At 44.9% G+C, this 21,334-nt stretch overlaps 1 protein-coding gene across 2 annotated transcripts in view; it reads left to right on the forward strand.

Moving 5' to 3' along the window:
• The first annotated feature begins 6,616 nt into the window (after positions 1–6,616).
• P2RX4 (purinergic receptor P2X 4) overlaps positions 6,617–21,334 on the forward strand; it is a 46,820-nt gene continuing 32,102 nt past the window's right edge. For both annotated transcript variants that reach the window (XM_066603271.1, XM_066603272.1), the window contains exons 1-5: positions 6,617–6,820; positions 10,467–10,614; positions 12,813–12,884; positions 17,025–17,097; positions 20,935–21,031. In XM_066603271.1, coding sequence (XP_066459368.1) covers positions 6,678–6,820; positions 10,467–10,614; positions 12,813–12,884; positions 17,025–17,097; positions 20,935–21,031 — 533 coding nt within the window. In that variant the 5' untranslated portion in view covers positions 6,617–6,677. The remainder of the gene's footprint in view (positions 6,821–10,466; positions 10,615–12,812; positions 12,885–17,024; positions 17,098–20,934; positions 21,032–21,334) is intronic.

Here is a 21,334-nt window from a genome sequence, read left to right on the forward strand (position 1 = left end):
TCGATACTCATATAGTGAAAATTATATGAACAAGATTTTTTATTTTTTTGCTGTGACTATGTGTAAGAATCTGTTCTTATTGATTGATTGTACGATCAAATAAAATGCGTTTGAACCATAACTCCTGCAGATGCAGCCTTAGGTCCCCTGTCCACGGACGTGATTTCGCCGGTGGTAAATTGCCCGTGAATCACGCCGTCTGAAGCTTTCCATAGCGTATCTATGGAAAGCGCCGGCCCGGGTCCACGAGCAGAGAATCTTTGCGATTCTCTGCTCCCGGCCTGCAATTCGCAGCCGTGATTCTCCGCGGTCAGCCTATCTATCAGATAGGCTGACCGGCGGAGATTCGTCTGCCGACTCCTGCTCCCGAGCAGCAGCTCCCACGGCAGAGATTCGCTGCGGGACTTCGCAACGCCCATGGACAGGGGGCCTTAGGCTTCATGTCCACAGAACCTGATCTCCCCGGCAGCGGCGTCCGCATGGATTCCTCCACTTCTGAATTTGCTGTACTGCGCACGTTCCTCATGGCTCGCCATCGGACATGTGCAGTTTTTTAAATAAATCCCCTACTTTCTTGCGGATTGGACGGCTTACATTGACTTCAATAGAAGCCGTCCCTGTAGGATCCGCAAAAAAATGGAGCATGCTGCGATTTGTTTTTTGGACCAGAAGGTCTGCAAATCAAATCCGCATGCTTTTAATCCATTTGCAGATGCCCATGCTTCTCTATGAGCGGCTTGATTTGCAGGTGCCCAGCGCGGATTCCGCAAATCAAATTTACCCATGGACATTGGGCCATACAGCTGTCCCTGCTGATTAGCACACAGAATGCCTGTTTTACAGCTCTCTGCAGGCCATTCTTTTTACTGCCTTGCCGCACATGTCAAAAGTTTGTGAAACGTTTAGTTAAACTTTAACATTTTATACAATGAGCACTTCCATCAGTGACTCCTTGGGGAGCAGTAAGCACTGTTTCTATTGCTCACTGCTCACTACTCGTTCTGAGCACCCACAGCACTGAGTTATGACGCTGCCCATGTCAGCATGCACTGTGTGTTGGCGTCAGGACATGGCAAAGTGCCTGTAGCAGAAAAGAACTCAGAGGACTGGAGTGGCTTCAGCGGCACCTGTACAGGAGGAGTGAAGGCAGGTAGGTCATTGCTTTTATATTGTCTGTTCTGAAGTCTGAAAGGAAACTGGAGCTAATTCATTATAGGGTCTGATACAGGGTCTGTTTTAATTAGGGTGTCTTATCAGGGGTAGGATCTGGGATTCTATTTTAATTGTGGAGTCAGAGCAAGAGGTCTACTTTAATTATGGGGGCCAGATAAGGGGTCTGTCTTAATTTTGGGGCCAGATAAAGAGTCTGTATTAATCATGGGGTCTATACAGTATTAATTACAGGGCCTGTTCTGAGGGCTTGTGCAAATTGTGAGTCCCCCCACTGCCATATATAGTTTAGTACAGTGGTTCCCAAAACGTTTTCAGCAAGGGAGCCCTTTTTGAAGCAACTGCTTCTCATGGAGCCCCACAGAGGGGTAGAGGGTGTGGTCAAAGGAGGGGTTAGGGGTGTGGCCTATTACTACAAATGATTTTTACCTCTGTCATTATAAAAAGGACAGGGCCATTTGAAAAAAACAGTGAGGAACTGGAACACTGGGTGGGCAATTGATATACATTATATTTAAAATGAACATGCTGCAGAATTAAATCCTGCACCGCATGTCAATATCCGCACAGGTTTTGTGCAGATTTTTTCAACAGCGTGTGGATGAGATTTTCAAAATCTCATCAACTTTGCTGCTACAGCTACTGTGAATTCCACAGCAAATGCGCCCCGTGTAGTAATAGTGACCCCTATATTGGTGGCCCCAGTAGTAATAGTGACCCCCACTGTGGCATCAGTAGTAATAGTGACTCCCACAGTGGCCCCAGTAATAATAATAACTCCACATAAGCCCCAGTAGTAATAGTGACCCCACAGTAACCCCAGTAATATTATTAACCCCCACAGTAATAATATTAACCCCACAGTAGCCACAGTAATATTAACCCCTTCAGTAATATTAACCCCACAGTAATAATACTAACCCCATCAGGAATATTAATCCCACAGTCGCTACAGTAATATTAATCCCACAGTAGTAAGATTAACTCGGCAGTAATAATATTAACCCCGCAGTAAAAATATTAACCCCCTCAGTAATATTAACCTTACAATAATAATATTAACCCCCTCAGTAATATTGACCCCACAGCAGCCACAGTAGTAATAGCCCCCTAACCCATAAACTTATCTCCTCCTTGCAGTCAGCGCCGCTCCTCCTCTTCTAGGCACTGATCCCGGGTGCACACTGACGTCAGTGTGTGCGCCCCGAATATTTCCTCCCTTGTCCTCTTCTGCGGAACTGAGGAGGTAAGGACTCAGGGGAGGAGGATCCCTGGTGCACACTGATGGCAGAGTGTGCACTGGGATCACCGTCGCTGCGTTATTACTGGCGGGAAGCTACAGTACCCTGTCCGGTAAACACTACAGTGGTGAGCAGCCATTGGCATCCCTGCCATAGGTTCGCCACCACGGAGCCCCTCGGTCGGAGCCCCTGACTGTTACTTGCAGAGCCCCAAGGGCTCCGCATAGCACAGTTTGGGAGCCGCTGGTTTAGAATACTGGTGTTATTTTAGGGATAGAGGGGCATTTAATTATAGGATTGTGAAGGGGCAGCATCTAAATGCCCATCCTTCTGTTGCATGTAGTAACTAGCAGTGTCCCCATGTTCCTGTTACTAGTGAAACCAAATGCCTAATGATAGGCAGTGGATTGCAAAGTGGCTGAAAGGGAAGCCCCCAATAGCAGGCAATTCATACATGATTTTCAGTGCTAAAATAACAAAAAAATAATGCAAGTATATTACAAGATTGATGATACATACACTGGCTATTAGATAAGTATAAGTTGTGTGAAAAGTTAGTGTCCATTTAAGCTTTGCTACATCTATAAACATAGGACAGTACATCGGGGAAGAGTTACTAAGCTAAATGTGCCAGAATTCTGACTCAGTTTGTGCTATAAAATTGTCTTACATATCTAGCATTACATTTATTATTTGTTTTAGACACTTTCTGGGCCTCGACAGACAAATAGGTGTGGCTTATTAGAAATGGGGCATGCTTCATTCCTGCTTTTCAAGAATATCAACTTCTATATTTTCCCATCAATATAATGATGTAAGGGCTTATTTTTCACTGTGACAAGTTGAATTTTTCAATGGTACCATTTAATGTACCATCAAATATATTCTATAACTTGCAGAGAGTCCTATCTTTGGCATCAAAGCATTGTACGGCGTGCGAGGTGCACATGAATGCGATGCGAGTCTCCCATTAGAAACAATGGGAGACACTCCATGATCCATCGCTATTTGGGCTTATTCACACGAACGTATACCGGTCGGCGTTTTCACGGCCAATATATGCTACCATATGATGCACGGGCTCGGCGTATATGTCGTGGATCGGGCGTAGACAGCTTAGCTCTGCTAATCTGTTTCCCCCTTCCCTTCCCCTCGCCGGCTCACCTCCTCTCTCCTGGTATTATTGTATTTTGACGCCACCAGGAAGTCCTGATGGAGCCAAGATTGACAGGGGGGTGACGCCCCCTGTACGTGATAGGCTGCACACCTGGTTGGGCAGTAGGTCCTGGAAGCCCACTAAAAATTCGCAGCTGGAAGGGGCACTCCTGGCGGCGGACCACAAGCAAAGAGTGGCCAAGCATTGGCTGCTGGGAGCGGGGGAGTGGCCGTCAGTGGGCACAGAGGCAGTGGGAGGCACGGGGCTGACAGCTGCCTGCAGCGCTGAGGTGGCTGGTGCCCGCCCTTCCCCACCGCGGCCCACAAGCGCACAGTGGGCCAGCACCAGCACTGAGGCCGTGGGCTCCCAGCTTTCCCGGTGACGAATCACAAGCGGTTAGGGCCGCAGCTGTGAGCGGGGGAGCGGCCGGCATGCAGCTGACAGACGACTGCCACTGACACTCATCGCTGCAGAGTGTGGATCGATTTGTGCGTTCCTTGCAGGCTTAAGGTGAGCGTAACATTTATTCTTAGGCTTACATTATTAGATGTTAATGCTGCCATGTTACAACGGTAACATGGCAGCATTTACAGCTCATAATGTAAGCCTAAGAAGACAACTAACCCTAAGCCTAAGCCTGCAGGGAACTCATATTAACATCTTCATTAACACTTCTGCCCTAATCACCAATCAGGTTGCTGGAATTGTAAATCAGCCAACCCAAACAACCAATCAGGTTGCTGGAATTGTGAATTAGAACCAATCAGTTTGCTGAAATTGCTGAATAGGGCAGAAGTGTTGATAAAGATGTTAATATGCGCAGGGAACGCACACATCAATCCACACTGTGCTACTAAGACCTGCCAGCCTTGATCCAATCGGGAGCTAGGGGTGTGAGAGGGGCATTCCTCCTGTCAAACACCTAGCTTTCAGTGGCGTCAAGATACAATAATACCCTCTCTCCCTCCCCTCCAGCTGTTTGCAACAGGAGTGGGAGGGATGGGGACAGAGCTAACATTCCGCCCCCTCTCTGCCCCTTGTCCTCAGCTGGCAATGGGAGGGGGCGGAGCAGGGCAGAGATTAGCTCCGCCCTGTCCCACCCCTCCCATTGCAAACAGCGGCAAGGGGCGGAGAGGAGAAGGGGGAGGGAGTTTAGCAGTCATGCTGCTAAACTCCCTCCCACCTCCCTTCTCCGTCAGCTGTCATTGGCTCCCAGAGGAGTCAATGGCAGCGGCCGTAGTCCGGCCAAGAAGATGGCTTCCTGCCCAGCGTAAAAGCGCCCGGCCAGGCGCTTTTACGTCGCAGGAATACGCCTGTGTGATCTGATGCATTGGAATCCAGTGCATGAGATGGTAGCATATATCGGCCGTCCGTGAAAACGCCGGCCGATATACGCTCGTGTAAATAAGCCCTTTCCCTGAACAAAAATGCCTCGCATCCAGGGGGACATCGCATTTGGCGAGTGCAATATCAGGCCTAGTTTCATGGCCCGATATCACACTCGCCTGTGTGAAATTAGCCTTACTGTGCAGTATACATAATGCAATATTCTAATAGTTCAGACTTTTACAGTTGTGACAATACCAAAATTTTTTTTGCTTTGATTTTTTTACGCTTATGCGGGAAAAAAGTGTTTTTACAATTAATATTTTTAAAATCCTTATGAAAACTGTGGAGACCTTTCACATAGGACAGAATTACATCAAAGGATTCAGCAGATTTTGATGTGGAATTGCAGGCAGGTTTGAAGCTATTTTCATTTTCTGCATCAAAATGCACAGGTAGCCTGCGGATTATGGTTTCAGAATTTATTGTGGCTTGTGGTGCGTCGTGCAGCCTATTTCATCCCGTATGTAAGGTCCCTTAAACTTATATTTACCCTTTTTTTAGTCCACATAGGGGACTTGAACTTGTGATCTTATCACTTGCACGATATACTGCAATACTTATGTATTTTAGTGTATTGTACATTTTAGCAGCAGCCTATTGGGCATGAATACATAGCAAACCTGAGAACCTTCAAAACGTTCCAGGCTGCCATTGCAATCCACATGCTGTGCTTAGTGCTTTGTAAATGCAGCTCATCCTGGCTGGTTACTGACAAACAGTTCACACTGACACTGCACCTGCTTTATGCAAGTTCTGGTCACCACACCAAACCCAACTTCCCACAAGGTAGCGCTGCCACAGGTGAGTGGCCCAAGGTGGTGCCATCCTATAGTTGGCCTCAGACAGCATAGAGTCTAGGTTCACCCCTGGCATCACCCTCTGTGTGTTGACAGTGTTAGATCAGTGGCCCAAACTCATTTAACCCTTCAAAAACACCAGTTACTTATTAAAATAATGAAAAAGTGTCCGTCTGTCCATTTTGATGCCAGCTTTTATGCCCAGAATCTATTTGGACCAGGCTGACCTCAACTATATTTGATGTGGGGCATCACCCTCTGTTTGATGGCAGTATTAGACCAGTGGCCCCAACTCTTTTAAAACATTGAAAACCCCAGTTACTTATTTAATTCATTTAAAAGTGTCTGTCTACCTTTTTGGATGCCAGCTTTCATGGCGAGACCACTTTGGACCAAGCTAGACTCAAACGTATTGGTTGAACTCATTTAACCCTTTTAAAATAAAAAATACTTATTTAAATAATTAATAAGTGGCTTTCTGCCCAGCTTTTATGCCCAGAGCAACTTTGGACCAAGCTGATCTCAGTTTTATTTGCTGCGAGGCATCAGCCTCTGTACGCTGACCGTCTTATATCAGTATCTTAGACTCATGTAACTCTTTAAATCATACTGATAGGAGCCTATTTTTAATGCCCATTTTTGTGCCAATTTTTCTATGCTGTATGTAACTGTGTCCCCCACAGGACGCCACCTTGTAACTATAATAATTTATTAAAATACGTTCTGCTCATTAATGCATAAGGGGAAGAGAAATATGAAACTGCTAAAATGTAAGAAGTGTACTTCCAATGTTGACCAATAGATGGCGGTGCGGGAGGAAATCCAGCTCCACCCTCTGGGCAGGAGCTTTTCCCGATCTGAGGGCTGCTCACATGACCGCTGAAGTCCGGCGGGGTCGCTGCTGCTCCCGGCTCCTCTGCAGTCATGTCAGGCGGCGGTGGCTGCTGCGGCGAGCTGTACAGCTGTGTGTTTGACTACAGCACCCCGCGTATAGCGCTGATTAAGAGCCGCAAGGTTGGACTGCTGAACAGAGTCATCCAGCTGGTTATCCTCGCCTATGTCATCGGGTATGAGCCTCCTGTATCTTACTGTGGCTTGCCATATGTTCCGCTACACGGGGGGCACGTGTATGCCACGGAGCTGGTCTGAAACTCCCAACACTCCAGCGGTTGTGGGACTACAACTCCCAGCAGGAGCCGCCTGGGTATGCTGGACCTTGTAGTATCAGGACCGCTGAAGAAGCGCAGACAGTAGAGAACTTGTTATAAAGTGGGAAAAGTTGTATTGTTCAGTTTATGATATTAGTAGTAACTGATGGTACAGGATTGGTGTCACCCTGTGCCCACCAGAGCACCCCCTCCATCTATACTCAACACATACAGCTCATACCATCAGATTCAGGTTATTTGGGAATCTTTCCAATACTGGCAGGCTCAAGCTGGGCACAGGGGCACAAGTGAATGCATTGGTGGGCCCCCTAACAAATGGCAAACAGCACTGTAGACCTGCTGCAATACATACTGATGGGCACTACAGCATCTTAGCTGGGTAATATCTGCATGGTACTGTTCAGCGCCCCCCCCCCCCCCCCCCAGAATAAACTTGACTGGTGGGACGTAGGGGCCCCAGTCCAATATTGAACACCAGGCTCACATTTTAGGAGCTTGTAGGCACAATGATTGGCAGCTGTGGACCCTTTTGTTAGAGCTGTTGGCCAGCAGGCATCAAACACTGGTGGGTGGCATCACCAGCGTTGTGCCCCCTCCACATGAGATTGTTGTTTGGCCATGATAAAATCGATGTGTTCAGCTGACTTTTTTTTATCTGAAGTCTGTGGTTAGCTGAAAAGTAAATCTATAAGGAAGAGCTATAAAAAGGCAACACTGGTTTGGTGGCACGCAACTTCTGTGTAATGTCACACTGTTAAGAGGAAGTTTATAGGGAACTTCCTGGAATATAAAAGTGTATTTCTTAAATGTTTACTAGAGATTGAGAATGGCGGTCTAAGTAGTCTTCAACACGGCTTCATCGGGTGGTGGATAATTCTAGGAGTGTGGATTGTGGGTTGAGGATCATGAAAGTGAATATTCCTTATAATCTTTCATCCCTGTGTGTTTGTGTTCAGTGTATTTCTGCTGTTTTATTTATATTTCGAGGCACCCCCTCTGTTTTGTAGCCCATAGAAACCTAGTGGCTTCTGCACTTCATGTCGTAAGCCTATGTGTCCAGTTACTTGGTAGTGTATTGCACTATTATAATGGTGCTTGTATGGTTCCTCTATGGTGTCCATCATTTTGATGGAAGAATAGCTGCCCTTCCCATCAAATCCAATGCAATCTGCGATAGACACACTGAACGCAAATGGCAACAGAACTAAAGGCTCAGTTCATGTACAGTAAGCAATGTAACTTCCATTTGTAAGGAAACCCACTAAATAGTGCTAGAATTTTGGTACAATGGATGCCACGGTTGCCATACAGATCACATTTAGGTTTCATACACATTTTTGCTCTTGGCACAGATCCAGTAAGATATTCCAGACAAAATAGCATGCTGCGCTATATCATTTTAGAACACTTCATCCGGATGGATACTGTTATACCATAGTCAATGGGAGCTGTTTGGGCCTGGCATGTGCCAAACTGATGATCCTGGAATTTTCGTTGTTCGGCTCCAAGGACTGAGCCAAGCAATAGAAACAAAAGAGCACATGCGAAAGTAGCCTAAGGATGCTGTGTAGAGATGAGCGAACGTACTCGTTAAGGGCGATTTCGCAATCGAGCATCGCTATTTTTGAGTACCTGGCTACTCGGGTGTAAAGATTCGGGGGGTGGCGTGGTGGAGCAGGGGGGAGCTCTCTCTCTCTCCCCACTCCCCTCGGCGCCCACCGAATCTTTTCACCCGAGTAGTCAGGTACTCGAAAATAACGATGCCGATTGCAAAATCGCCCTTAACGAGTACGTTCGCTCATCTCTAATGCTGTGTGATACTATCATGTATTTTGGAACGGAAAGAACACATCTGTTGCACTTTTTGTTTTACAATGGTAAGGTAGTATTTACTAATTTGTCACTTTGTATCTGGACACTGTGCACATTTATGTAAACTGGTGTACCACTGGGCAGTATGCTAGTCTGAAAACGTGACCCGCTCTGTGCTATTTTCCTTAGGGCTCATTCACACAGGCAACTATGGCCCGCATATTTTTCACACTCGTAATACTTGGTGCTAAAAGCTCATTGCTTTCTATCGGGCCACTCACACCTGCATTTTTTTTCCCCACAGGCATGAAAAATAACTCAGCATGTCCTATTTTGGTGCATTTTTATGTGCCAATATACTCAGAGGATTTAACATATGCAGCAAATATGCATGCCACATGCATGTTTGCGGTGTACTGCGTATTACACATGTTAAAAAAAAAGCACGCAGGCCACATACGCCAGTGTGAGTGAGCCCTTAATGTGGAACATGCATATAATTTTTACCTGGCATTGTCCACCATCACTTTTTGGTGTAGAACTGTGAGGCTAATTTCACACGGGCGAGTGCAATGTCGGGTGTGAAACTCGGCCCAATATTACGCTCAGCAACAAATATGCCTCCCATCTCTTCAGGGAAGTAGCGGCCCAAGTGTTTCCCATTGGGTTGGTTTTCAATGGGATTTCATTGCATTGTTGCTTCAGGCCCCATTTAAAACAATAGGCGAGGTGTTCCAACGGAATCGCCAAAAGATAGGACATACCATGATTTTTTTCCCCCCACACAGCGACGTGGGGAAAAAAATTGCTCATGTAGATGACCCCGTTTAAAAGAATGGGGTTCATATTTGTGCGTCTCACAACACAAAAATCTTGCACGATTTTCTCGATTCTTATGAAAGCAGCCTCATAGCAGAAATTATTCATGTATGCCTCCATGCCCGCTTGTATCACATCTTGTATCCAAGCTAGAGGCGGCCCAACAGGGTACTAGGGCCTCAATGCCTGCCCGTATCACCTTATAGCCAAGCTAGAGGCGGCCCAACAGGGTAGTAGACTCTCCCTTCAAGGGTTTAGTTTTCTGCAATACATTATCCTTTTTCTCTGATACTGCAAACACTTAAGCCTCTCACACGTGTTCAGTTAATCGCTGCTCGGAACCGCCGCATTTTACAGCGATTTCTTACTGCGTTTTTGAATGAATATCACAGTGTTTGACAGGGATTTTAACGCACCCCATCATTGTAATAGGTGATGGGGTATGTTAAATGCTGAAATGCTAAAAAATAGAACAGACAGCACTCTAAAATCACTGGAGTTACCAACACCGCGTTCAAGCACAGGTCTGATAAGCCCTTTAAAATGAATGGGAGCATTGTACTACGATTAGTGTGGTGCTTGGTAATTGCGGAAAAACTGCATTGTGTGTGAAAGTCCTTATATCAACGTTGGGGTGGTTTCGCACAGGCGATAAAACTGTGATTTATTTATTTATTTTTCTCTCCCATTTCCCCCGCCTGATGCAATAAAAAGCAGATTAGGAAACCATTGATGTTTTCACTGATCTCAGGAACAAAGAAGCGATTTTGCCAGGATTGCTTGTGTGAAACTAGCCTTACATTTGCACATAGAAAGTTTCATTCATTTCCCATCAGAAATAAGAGTATAACGACAGAGCGGCCGGAGTCTCATCTACTGCCCAGCTGCTTTCAAACATATATTTGTTTTACAGGTGGGTGTTTGTCTGGGAGAAAGGCTACCAGGAGTTTGACACTGTAATCAGTTCTGTGACATCGAAAGTGAAAGGCGTTGCAGCGACAAACACATCGGAACTTGGATTCAGGGTCTGGGATGTTGCCGATTACATTATACCCCCTCAGGTTAGTTCTATATAGCATGCAATCATAGATTTGACCTGCAAACCATCTTCCATGTTTGTGTATGAAAGGACTCGTTCACACAAGTGTTTTTAGCAGGCTGCTTGTTATATTTACTTATTTTCTTTTTTAAGTGAAACATGGCAAAATGGAACCAAATAAAACTATGGTTGTGTGTTTTTGGTTTTTTTTTAATGAATCCTGTAGACAGAGCCATAAAAAGCTGCACTATTTTTATCAGTTTGTTTCCTTTAGATCGTTTTTAACAATCTATTTTATCACTAGAGAACGGCTTTGTATATTTTCTCTTCTGCATGGGCATTTAAAAAATGGATCCATTAAACAGACAGCCAACATTAAACCAACCAGAAACCTTTCCATTTTGTTCCGTGACTGTACACCGCAGTCTGTGCTACGGTTTTTGTTTTTTTTTCCTTCTGTAAAACCTAGAGATGGAATAGAACTGAAGAGATCATAATTGAAGTTGAGAATTTTTTTAGTCTATTTTGCTGTTCCTTTAATGGAATAGCAAAATGGGAAACAAGAATGCTGATGTGAATGATCCCTAGGTTCTGCTTGTAGTCCTTACGTACATGGACAGATCTGTGCCATATTATATCTGTGTGAGACTCTTATCAGTTTCCCCAATGAAGTTTGAAGTTCTGTAGACTTCTCTGACTACACTGGCATCCGGTTACAGCACAGAAGACAAATGTTGTGTAAGGCCTTATTCACACGGGCTACAAAATCGCATGTATGTGAAGCCCATGGTTTCCAATGGGTTCTTTCACATGAGCTATTTTGCAGCCTGAGAGAAACCATGGGCTTCACATACATGCGTTTTTGTAGTCCATGTGAATAAGGCCTAAAGCCCCTTTTACACAAGACAACTGTCGGGCACTGAGGCACAGAAAGTTGGTCCAGCGATGATTGTTCCTGTGCTTTCACAGGGTAAGCGATCATTACTCTGGCCCGCCCTCCTCCATTCACAGTAAAGAGGCTGTCATTCATGGAAGAACAATCACCTATTGGCAGACCAACATTGATTTTATGCTCGGATTGGTCTTGCGTTTACGCTACACAATTATTGTGCAAACTGCTTGATCTAATGAGTGATCTGCATAATAATCATCCCGTGTAAAAGGTGCTTTAGGCTGGTGATGAATGAGTGTGTTCCAGCCGCTTTTATGTGTCTGCTAATTCAGTGTCTGACTGCAGGTTCACTGAATCAAACTCTGAGCATCATAGAAGTCTGTGATGCCTGTAGGAGACCTGCAGTCAGACTGGGACCCTCATCAGTATTACAGACTCATAAATGTAGCTGGAATATGCTCACTTGTCAGCCTTAAGAGAGTGCAAGTAATAGTACTTGCAGAAATAACAGGTATCTGACACACTGCTACCTTTATTTTCCTCCCTGTCTATTTTGAAACGGCCCTGTCATTCTTATAGTGACGGAAGTAAAAATCATACGTTCCGATAAGCCCCGTCCCCAACATGTTGGCACTTTGCTATAAATAAGTGGGTTTTGGGTGGCAGTTTGAGCACTCAGTCTGTCAAAAGTTCGCCATCACTGATCTAGGGCATCTGAAGTTATGGACTGCACCAAAACATGGAAAACATGTTTGATTCATTGCACATCTTGGGAAGCTTTAAAGCGACCCTTGGGTTTCCAGACCGGAGTGGGATATATTACCTGCAGTTTTTGTTTGCTGGGCTTTAAATCCGCCAGCTACAGAGCCTGTTTCTGCTGTCCACAATGGTCGACTAACTAATCACCAGTGTTTTGGTAGTGTTAGATGGTGTTAGATTGTCAGTGCTGGCCAATCGGGGAGCAGTGCACAGTGTGCAATAAGTAGTTAGAAAATTGTGATGGCCATCTTGGATTACCTGGAACTGAGTTCAGAACCAGTGGATCAGAGAAAAACTGCAGATAACATACTCCCTCTGGTCCCAAGACAGAATTTTGTGCCAAAAACTGGAGGGTTGAGTTAAACAGGACAATAGGTTTTATATAAACTATATTTTGGAGGTGTAACCAGGACAATTGTCTGTCTGAGAGAGGTCTTAAGGACAATCTCAAGTATACTGGACTGCTAATCCTCTGCAACTTTTTCCTGATCTTTCGCCCCTTTTGTTAGGCGTACGTGGGACCAGGATCCATGTTTTGCTAAGCAATTTTCTGCTGAATTGTATTACAGGAAGAAAATGCTTTCTTTGTGATGACCAATCTAATTTTGACACCAAATCAAACACAACGCCAATGTCCAGAGGTAAGTAGATATCTTCTAGATTTGCATAGATCTGACTTGTTAAAGCGGTTGTCAACTTTCTACAATCCATTTTATTAGAGTTCTCAGAATCTCCTTAAATAGCTTATTTTCCATTACTGCAAATATGGCAACACAAATATGACAGCACAGCACTATATGACCATATGTTTGTTAAAGAAATCAAGAGAGAAATCATTGCAGGAAAAACTTACTTTACATAAATGGCGCCAGGTTTTTAAATAGACCTGCATCACAGAGTCCTAAGTCACACAATCCAGCCATTTCTCACTCTACTCCAGCACCTTCCCTTGTCAGCGTAAGCAGCGATGAAATCCCATGCTTGTGCTGACATCTGTGGCAAGGGGAGGTGTTGGAGGGGTGTGAGAAAAATTAAGATGGCGTAACCTGGGGCTCATGTGGCCTGTCTTCGTGACTTGGCCTAATTTACATAAATAGTGCCAGCTTTTAAAAATGAGTTTGAGCTGTGTCATTGGGGGTCACTATGAAGACCCTTGGGTATAGCTCCTGCCACTAGGAGGTGGACACTTAGCAAAACAAGAGTTAATTCTTCCTACCAGCTATACCCATCCTGTAACACTAAGTTAAATCAGTTTTAGCTTAGTGTTCATAGGAGGCAGACCTTTCTGATGCTGGTCTTCCAGATACTGGCATTCCTTGGACTTTTTTGGGTCGGACTTTCACAGAACCCTCCCCCCCATTCCCTACTTAAAAGCAACATTAGGATTGCTCTAACCTCCTTGCTGATTCCCTGTCTCCCAAAGGTGGTTGAATAGGGAATCCCTAACTTTTTTGTGACCTTGTGACCTGCTAGCAAAGAGCCCTCACTTCCTATTCAGTTTGAACAGATTGTGCAAGTTCCTGGATTGGCCTCTGATCTTCCTTCACTTGATCCCTACTTGGACTTCGCCCAACTTCTCCCAAGGAAGGTCCTTCCTTCCACTCTGGAAGGTGATAACCATAGAAGCCCTTGTCTTGGACTGGGGAGAGTTCTCGGCAGCTTGACAATGCAAGGACAGTGGACCAGCTCGGAATTGTCGATCCATATCAATGCAGTGGATCTTGGGGGCAATCCACCTGTCCTTGACTCACTGGTCTCAAATTCCAATACGCATTCCAACTACTTTACAAGGAAATCTTTTGTGGACATATGCGCCAAATGAGGCTTGCTGGACATGGATGTGATGGCATCCAGACTTAACAGTCAGCTTCTGACATTTGTCATGTACTCGTGATCCTCAAGCCATAGCGCTGGATGCCCTAGCAATGCCGTGGAATCAGTTCTCTTTTCTGTACATCCCCCCCCCCCCCCACCCCCCACCCCCCAACTACTTTAATTTTATGACTCCTCAAGAAGGCCCAACTGGAGGGCCTTCCAATGATCCTCATAGTGACAGACTGGCTGTGTCAACCTTTGCTATGCTAATCTCGTGTGTCTACTGGTCAACACAATCTAGCCTCTTCTACTCAGACTAGATCTGCTACGGCAGGGCCCAGCGCTTCATCCACATTAATATACGCTGCATTTGTTGGCATAGCTGTTGGATTTACAGTCTTTAGGCCGCCTGCAGACGATCGGGTCGGATCCGGCAGCGAGAATTCTCGCCGCGGGACCCGACCCGAGAGCCTGCAGAGACGAGCGCGTACTCGCCCGCGCCTGGCGGCCCCGGCTCTTTCATGTGCCGGCTGCCGCGCAGCCGGCGCATGCGCAGACCGGAGCCGGCGGCCGGGTGAGTGCGAGCCCCGCACAAAAATAGGACATGCCGCGGTTTGTTTGCCGCGCGAGATTTCGCGCGGCCTAACCGCGGCCGTCTGCATAGGAGTGCGTATTGTAATGCACTCCTATGCAAACTTTCAGTGACGGAAATCCCGCGGGAAATACCGCCGCGGGATTTCCGCCCGTGTGCAGACGGCCTTAGAGTACAGTGGTTTCTCAACTCCCAGAGGTCCAGATGGTGTGAGCCACATCACCTCCAGCCCATGCATTTTTCCGTTCCAAAAATTCTTTCCTTCCTCCATGAATGTCTGTAGATATGGGATTGAGTCTCAGTTCCTTTTAAAGGGTCACGTTTCTGTATTATTAGTTCTCTTTCAATGCCTTCTGGCTTTCAAATTTGTAGTGCATTCATTTCTTCAGGGGGGGGGGGGGGGGCACATATGGCCTATCCTTACCATGGGACCTGAACTTTGTCTTGGATACATTGCGATTATCTCCCTTTGAGCCGATGCATGACCTTTTCCTCCATCTGCTATATTGGAGAGTCTTCTTCCTGGTAGCCATAACTTTGATCTGCTGTGTCTCTAAACTCGCTGCGTTGTCATGCAAATCTCCCATTCTCGTGCTTCACCAGGACAAGGCAGTACTCCATCCTGTTCCATCTTTGTTGCGCCAAGGTGGTTTAGACTTTCCACCTCCAATAAGGACCTCATTCTGTCCGCAGCCTAAACCTCTTATGGAATGTTGTCTTCACAATTTGTGTCATGTGCGCACTGCAGATCTATCTTTATTGCACAGGATCCTTCTGCCACTCTGATTCTCTGTTCCTTATCCCTGATGGCTCTCGTTGAGGTCTGGCAGCCTCCAAGTCCATCAGCAATCGCCGGCGTCTACTGCACTAAGGGCAGAACTCTGCCCCTTCGGGTCATGTCTCGCTTCACTAGAGGGGTGGGTGCTTCCTCGGTGGTGTTCCATAACACCTTGGTGCTTCAAATTTGCAAGGCTACGACCTGGTCTTTGCTTCATGTGTTCACAAATTTTACTGGGTGCTTACTTTTGCATCTTCTGATGCTTCTCTTGGTTGCAGGATTCTTTAGGCAGCAGTACCTTGATCATATCAGAAGTATTTTTTGGCCCACCACTAGAGACTGCTTTTAAACATCCTGAGGCCTTTGCTGTGTCCTCCCCCAATGACACAGCTGAGAAAACAGGATTTTTATTTTTTTTTGTTACTCGCTTTTTCTCAGAAGTTCATTGGGGGATACAGCCAAGATATTGGCTATAGCTCCTGCCACTAGGAGGCGGACACTAAGCAAGAGAAGAGTTAACTCCTCCTACCAGCTATACTCCTCCTGCATCCACTAAGCCAAACCAGTTTGTACGCAAGCATTAGGAGATTAAGAGCCCTAAGGCTAACTGAACATGAGAACTAGAATAAAACCTATAACCAAACGAAATAAAGGGGAAAGCCCAGAGCAGAGAATAGCCGGCTTCCCCAAAACAAATGGGTGGGTGCTCTGTCCCCTAATGAACATCTGAGAAAAGGATTTAACGGAAACAAAAAATCCAGTATTTTCTTACAATGACTTATCTCACAGCAACACTCTGCTGCTAGCTAAAAATCCATATTTGTGGTGACAGAATCCCCTATAAGGCTATTTATATAGTGTCTTGTTGCGGGGACCCCAGCAATCAGTCTGCAGAACCTGGCAGCAGGTCTTTACTCTGCGTTGCCACCACAGTAAAATTAAAACCTACCCACCTTTTCAGATGACTTTTCAGAATAAATTGCTGTGAGTGTACATGAGGAATTGTACTATTTATGGCCTGTATCCTATATTCTTTGCAATTTTACCACCTCTGTAGAGTATACATCTGATTCTCAATTCTCTTAGAACTGTTGGGGGGTGCCTGGCTGCTGTGCTGTCTGATAGACTGTACAGAGACCTGTAACCCTGTAATACAGACATAAGCTCATGGGGTAGTGTACAGCACTGCTGAGCAGCGAAGATATAAATAGTTGCAGATAACTCCCCATTAGCTCCAGGAGACACCTCTGTGCGAGTATTTCTCCCTTCCTTCTCCCTATACACTTCAATGATCTGCCTGCTTTGGGCCATCTCCAGTAACACACTTGCCAGCTGGCAGTGGACAGCAGGTTAAGAGCTAGGTAGGGATTTCCCTAGCGGCAAGCACTTTAGAGTGATTTTTCAGCCCAAAAATGTAATTTTAGGTAAATGGCAGTTTTGCTAGTTATCATACTGGCTGTCATATAAGCAGAAGTTGATTGAAAAGTTAGTGACCACTTAAGCATTACACAATGTCTGTTGAAAGACAAACCTTTCCTTGTACTTGTGCACTTGCACACTCATCACTATGCTTTGACAATTTTTTTTCCCCCCTAGCTACCCGACACTTCCACAGTATGCATCTCCAGTCATAACTGCACTCCGGGTTATGTAGGAACACACAGCAATGGTATGGACTCATGTTAATGCTTTTGCTCTAGATGTTTGAGTATAATGTTTACAGGTTTAAAATCTATAGCATTTGTGGGCCAAAAAAAATCATACACAGGTGACAGCGATCTTTTTTTTTTTTTTTTTTTTTTTTTTTTTTAAGAGCGTCAAGCAGCATGCCCAAATCATGACTGCTGGAATATAGTAGCAGAAAAGAAGAACCAGGCAGCATTCATTAAAATCCTCTTCTTTATTAGAACAACATGAGGAAGCAAGCAGCCACGTATCGACCCTGTGCTCAGGTCTTTATCAAGCTAATGCTCCATTACATCAAACCCACAATAAGTAGTATCCTTCTACCAATCACCAAACATAAAGTAGATGACAAGACAAGTAACACCTGTGTGCTCACACACTTACCCGCCCAGTCCACTGGTCAGCGTCCGGGATAGTACGGATCGATACGTGGCTGCTTGCTTCCTCATGTTCTAATAAAGAAGAGGATTTTAATGAATGCTGCCTGGTTCTTCTTTTCTGCATTAATGACCAACGGTGGACCCGGGGAGTCGGGACCCTAACTAGGCTACTGCATAGTGCCTTGCACCAGCGGTGTGACTGAACCCTTGGAGTGCTGCTGTAACTCTTTTTCTTCTTGTGGAATATAGCAGTACTTTTACAGTTCACTCTTGGGGCTCTCTGTAGTAAACTTTCATTTCTTTCAACAGTGCTTCCCACACAGCACGCACAAAAAAAAAAACGCAACATGCTCTATCTTGGCACGTATTACACAAAGATACTGTATGGGGATATGTCGGCACGCCGAAGTACACAGTGCATTGCTTGCTACTGCATGCTCATATGTGGGAGATGTTCTTGTGGGTGACACTAGAGTGAAAGAGCTCTTAATCTTGCCCATCTGCACAGTTAGATTGTTCTGTATGGAACATCTGCTGATGAGAGCACAAGGAGAGCACAGCCAGTGTCAGGATATTGTATGCATAGAGAGCTTGGCAAGTGCCAAAATGAATAAAATCTTCCTATTCAGTAACTTTGGCTGTTACATACAAGTCTGAGAATACAGGTATAAAAAAAAAAAAGTTGACAAGATAAAATTGACCTTTGTGACAGCTGCTGTCACTGAAAGTCAGGTGACCACTATAGCGTCACCACTCGCTCTCCTGGCATTGGTGCTCACATCCTGAGCCTCATGATGCCAGGAGTTCGGGAATGTGATGCTGCAGTGGTCACTTGACTTATGGTGATGATAGCTGTCACAACAAACGCTGGGACTACAGTGGGGCTGCAGTGCTGAACCCTCTTGCAGCGGGATAAGTACATGTCACTTTATTTTACCACAGGAAGCGGAATTAAAGGGATTTTGTCTAGTAGCTGGACAACCCCTTTAAAGAGTACCTACACTTTCATGCTCCTTTGGCTCCTCTCGGCTGCTGAAGACATTTAGCGCCAATTTGCAACATTGTTACCCTGATGAAGCTAATGAAATAGTGACACACGGGTTTGATCACCAATAGCCCTGCCATTCTTTTCCTGCTGATCGTGCGCTGAGTTATGTGAGGCTCATTTTATCTTTGTGGACTCTTTTTTGCTTTATCATAAGCTGCTATTTTTGAGCTTTTTGGCATTGATGTCCCATTACTACTTACCATTTTTCTATTTACTCACTTGATGACAATTCTTAAGCACTGATGCCTAATTATAAAATCATGTTTAAAGTATTGTAGCTTGTAGCCACTTATGTATTATGCCTGAGATTATATTTTATTCTGGAGCATTGTTGTCTGTTTCCCCATATTGTACGGCAAACGTGTTTTTAATTATCTTTAGTTTTTCTTCTTCCTGTTTATTTCTAATATCCTTATTTTATCGTTCCTGTGCACAGTGTTTTTATAGTCTTTCCTCATGCTTGCAGGATATTGTATGATACATCTGTTAGACAAAATTTCACCAGTATCTATCTAGAGCACTTGACTGGCGGAACCCCAGTTGAGAATTGCTGTACTAGATCTTCAGCAGCAGCACTTTTGTATGTCTCTACCTCTCTCCCTCCTCTTCTGCATCTTTCTCCCATCACACATTTTCTTAGACCTCTATGGGCAGCTTGTAACTAGAGATGAGCGAACGTACTCGTTAAGGTCGATTTTCGCAATCGAGCATCGCTATTTTCGAGTACCTGACTACTCGGGTGAAAAGATTCGGGGGGTGAGCAGGGGGTTGCAGAGGGGAGGGGGAGAGGGAGAGAGAGCTCCCCCCTGTTCCCCACTGCTACCCCCCGCTCCACCACGCTGCCCCCCCCCCCCCCCCGAATCTTTTCACCCGAGTAGCCAGTTACTCGAAAATAGCGATGCTGAATTGCGAAATCGCCCTTAACGAGTACATTGGCTCATCTCTACTTGTAACCTTTATACTAAATCTTTTCCCACAAAACTATGTATCGATCCGTTTGGCTCCTCCTGCTCCATCACACGCTGTCCATGTAAAGGAGTGCATGTACAATGTGACAGCTCCCCTTTAATTTTAATTGTAATTCTACAATTTTCAGCACATCTACATTGATGGACACATTGAAGATGGTTTTTCTCAAATGGGTTCCACAGGACATTTTGCCCAAGCATTATCTTTACTTTATTTTACCTCCTGTTGCAAGCTTCCCCTACAAAGACAAACTTTAATGTTTTGGGCATGTGGCCCAAACTGCAGTTCTTTATAACCGATATTTTTTCTCTATTCTGTCATGCCTGATTTGTCATTGGATCTCTGGAGAGATGCAGCTATAAGCTGAGCAGTACTTTTCCCGAGGCAGTCTAATGCTGCACCCCAAGTATTGTGTTCTACACAGTTCCTATAAATAAGCATAATTCTGAATGACTCTTCTTATCAAGAAGGAGGGACAGATATACTGCAATATGACTGCTGAATATGACCATACACATGTTTGTAGCCTGTTACTGTGGAAACATATAGGTCTGCATAGGAGCTGTAGGGATTTTTTTTTTTGTTTTTGTTTTTAGCTCATGTTATTGAACAATAATACACCATACAGTATATATGTGAATAACTTTGCATACCTTGTAAAATTTCTCAAAGTAAGGCCTAATGCACACGGGCGTATTTGTACTGCGAGATCTGGCGCCTGCAGCAAATACAGCCCATAGGACATGCATTAAAAAATGCATTTCCATGCCCATGAGCAAAACTCAAGTGGGATATTCTGCTCACGAGGTGGAAATCGCGGCATGTCCTAGTCTAGTACGAGCCTCGCAGAGGCTCGCACGGCTACGTCATCTATGGATGCCGACTCTGCACTGCGCATGTGCGGCTGTGCACCAGCTGGCACATGCACACTGCAGAGTGAAGACGCCAGATAGTTAAGTGGGGGGTCACTGCAGGGGCACAGGGTCCGCATCCTGCTGTGAGGATCTCGCAGTCGGAATACAACCCAGTCATCTGCATTCTTCTGAAGGGAGAATTACATAAGTACACTGTCCACATCTGATAGACATGCAGTACATTGGGCCTCCATATCAGTAGAGCCTAACAGTTGGCACCCATATTACTGGACAGATCTACTCCAATGCCTGCTGAATAGGGCAGTGCCTAAGTCATGCAAAACTGTAGGACCTTTTTAATTAAGACTATTTGCAAAGTTGCTTACTACTTCATTTCAGATGCACTGCAGCCGCAAATAAGTTGGTTGAAAAGGTGGATCTTCCTATTAATTTGTCCAGGTTTTGTAATATTAAAAAACTGACAATGAGAATAAAAGAAACAAGCAAGGGTTGTAAATAAACCGTTACACATAATAATTTGTCATTTAAAAAAAGTTGTAATCATCTAGGAGTACAAACTGGACGCTGTGTGGCTTATAACGAAACTGTCAAGACTTGTGAAGTAGATGCGTGGTGTCCGGTTGAAAACGACCTAACTGTTCCCAAGTGAGTGATGCCATTTACTATCTATACACAGTAATTTATAGAATCTCAATATCAGTTGGGACAATGGGTGCTGGAATGATCAGATAGTCAGGATTCTGTCAGAAATGGCTAAGTGTATTTACAGTACATCTGAATTGTAATGATGAAAACCCGAAACCCCCTAATTAAACACAAGCTATTGTAATATAGCATTATTTTATCTTGGGAATTTTCTAACTGGTTATTTCTGTGGAGTCTTCTGCTTTTTGGGGCTATGATATCAGACTTCAGTATTCTTTTTGTTCTTAACTATTTTTTTTTTTT

This window comes from Eleutherodactylus coqui, chromosome 5 (genome assembly GCF_035609145.1).
Source record: "Eleutherodactylus coqui strain aEleCoq1 chromosome 5, aEleCoq1.hap1, whole genome shotgun sequence".
NCBI lineage: Eukaryota > Metazoa > Chordata > Amphibia > Anura > Eleutherodactylidae > Eleutherodactylus > Eleutherodactylus coqui.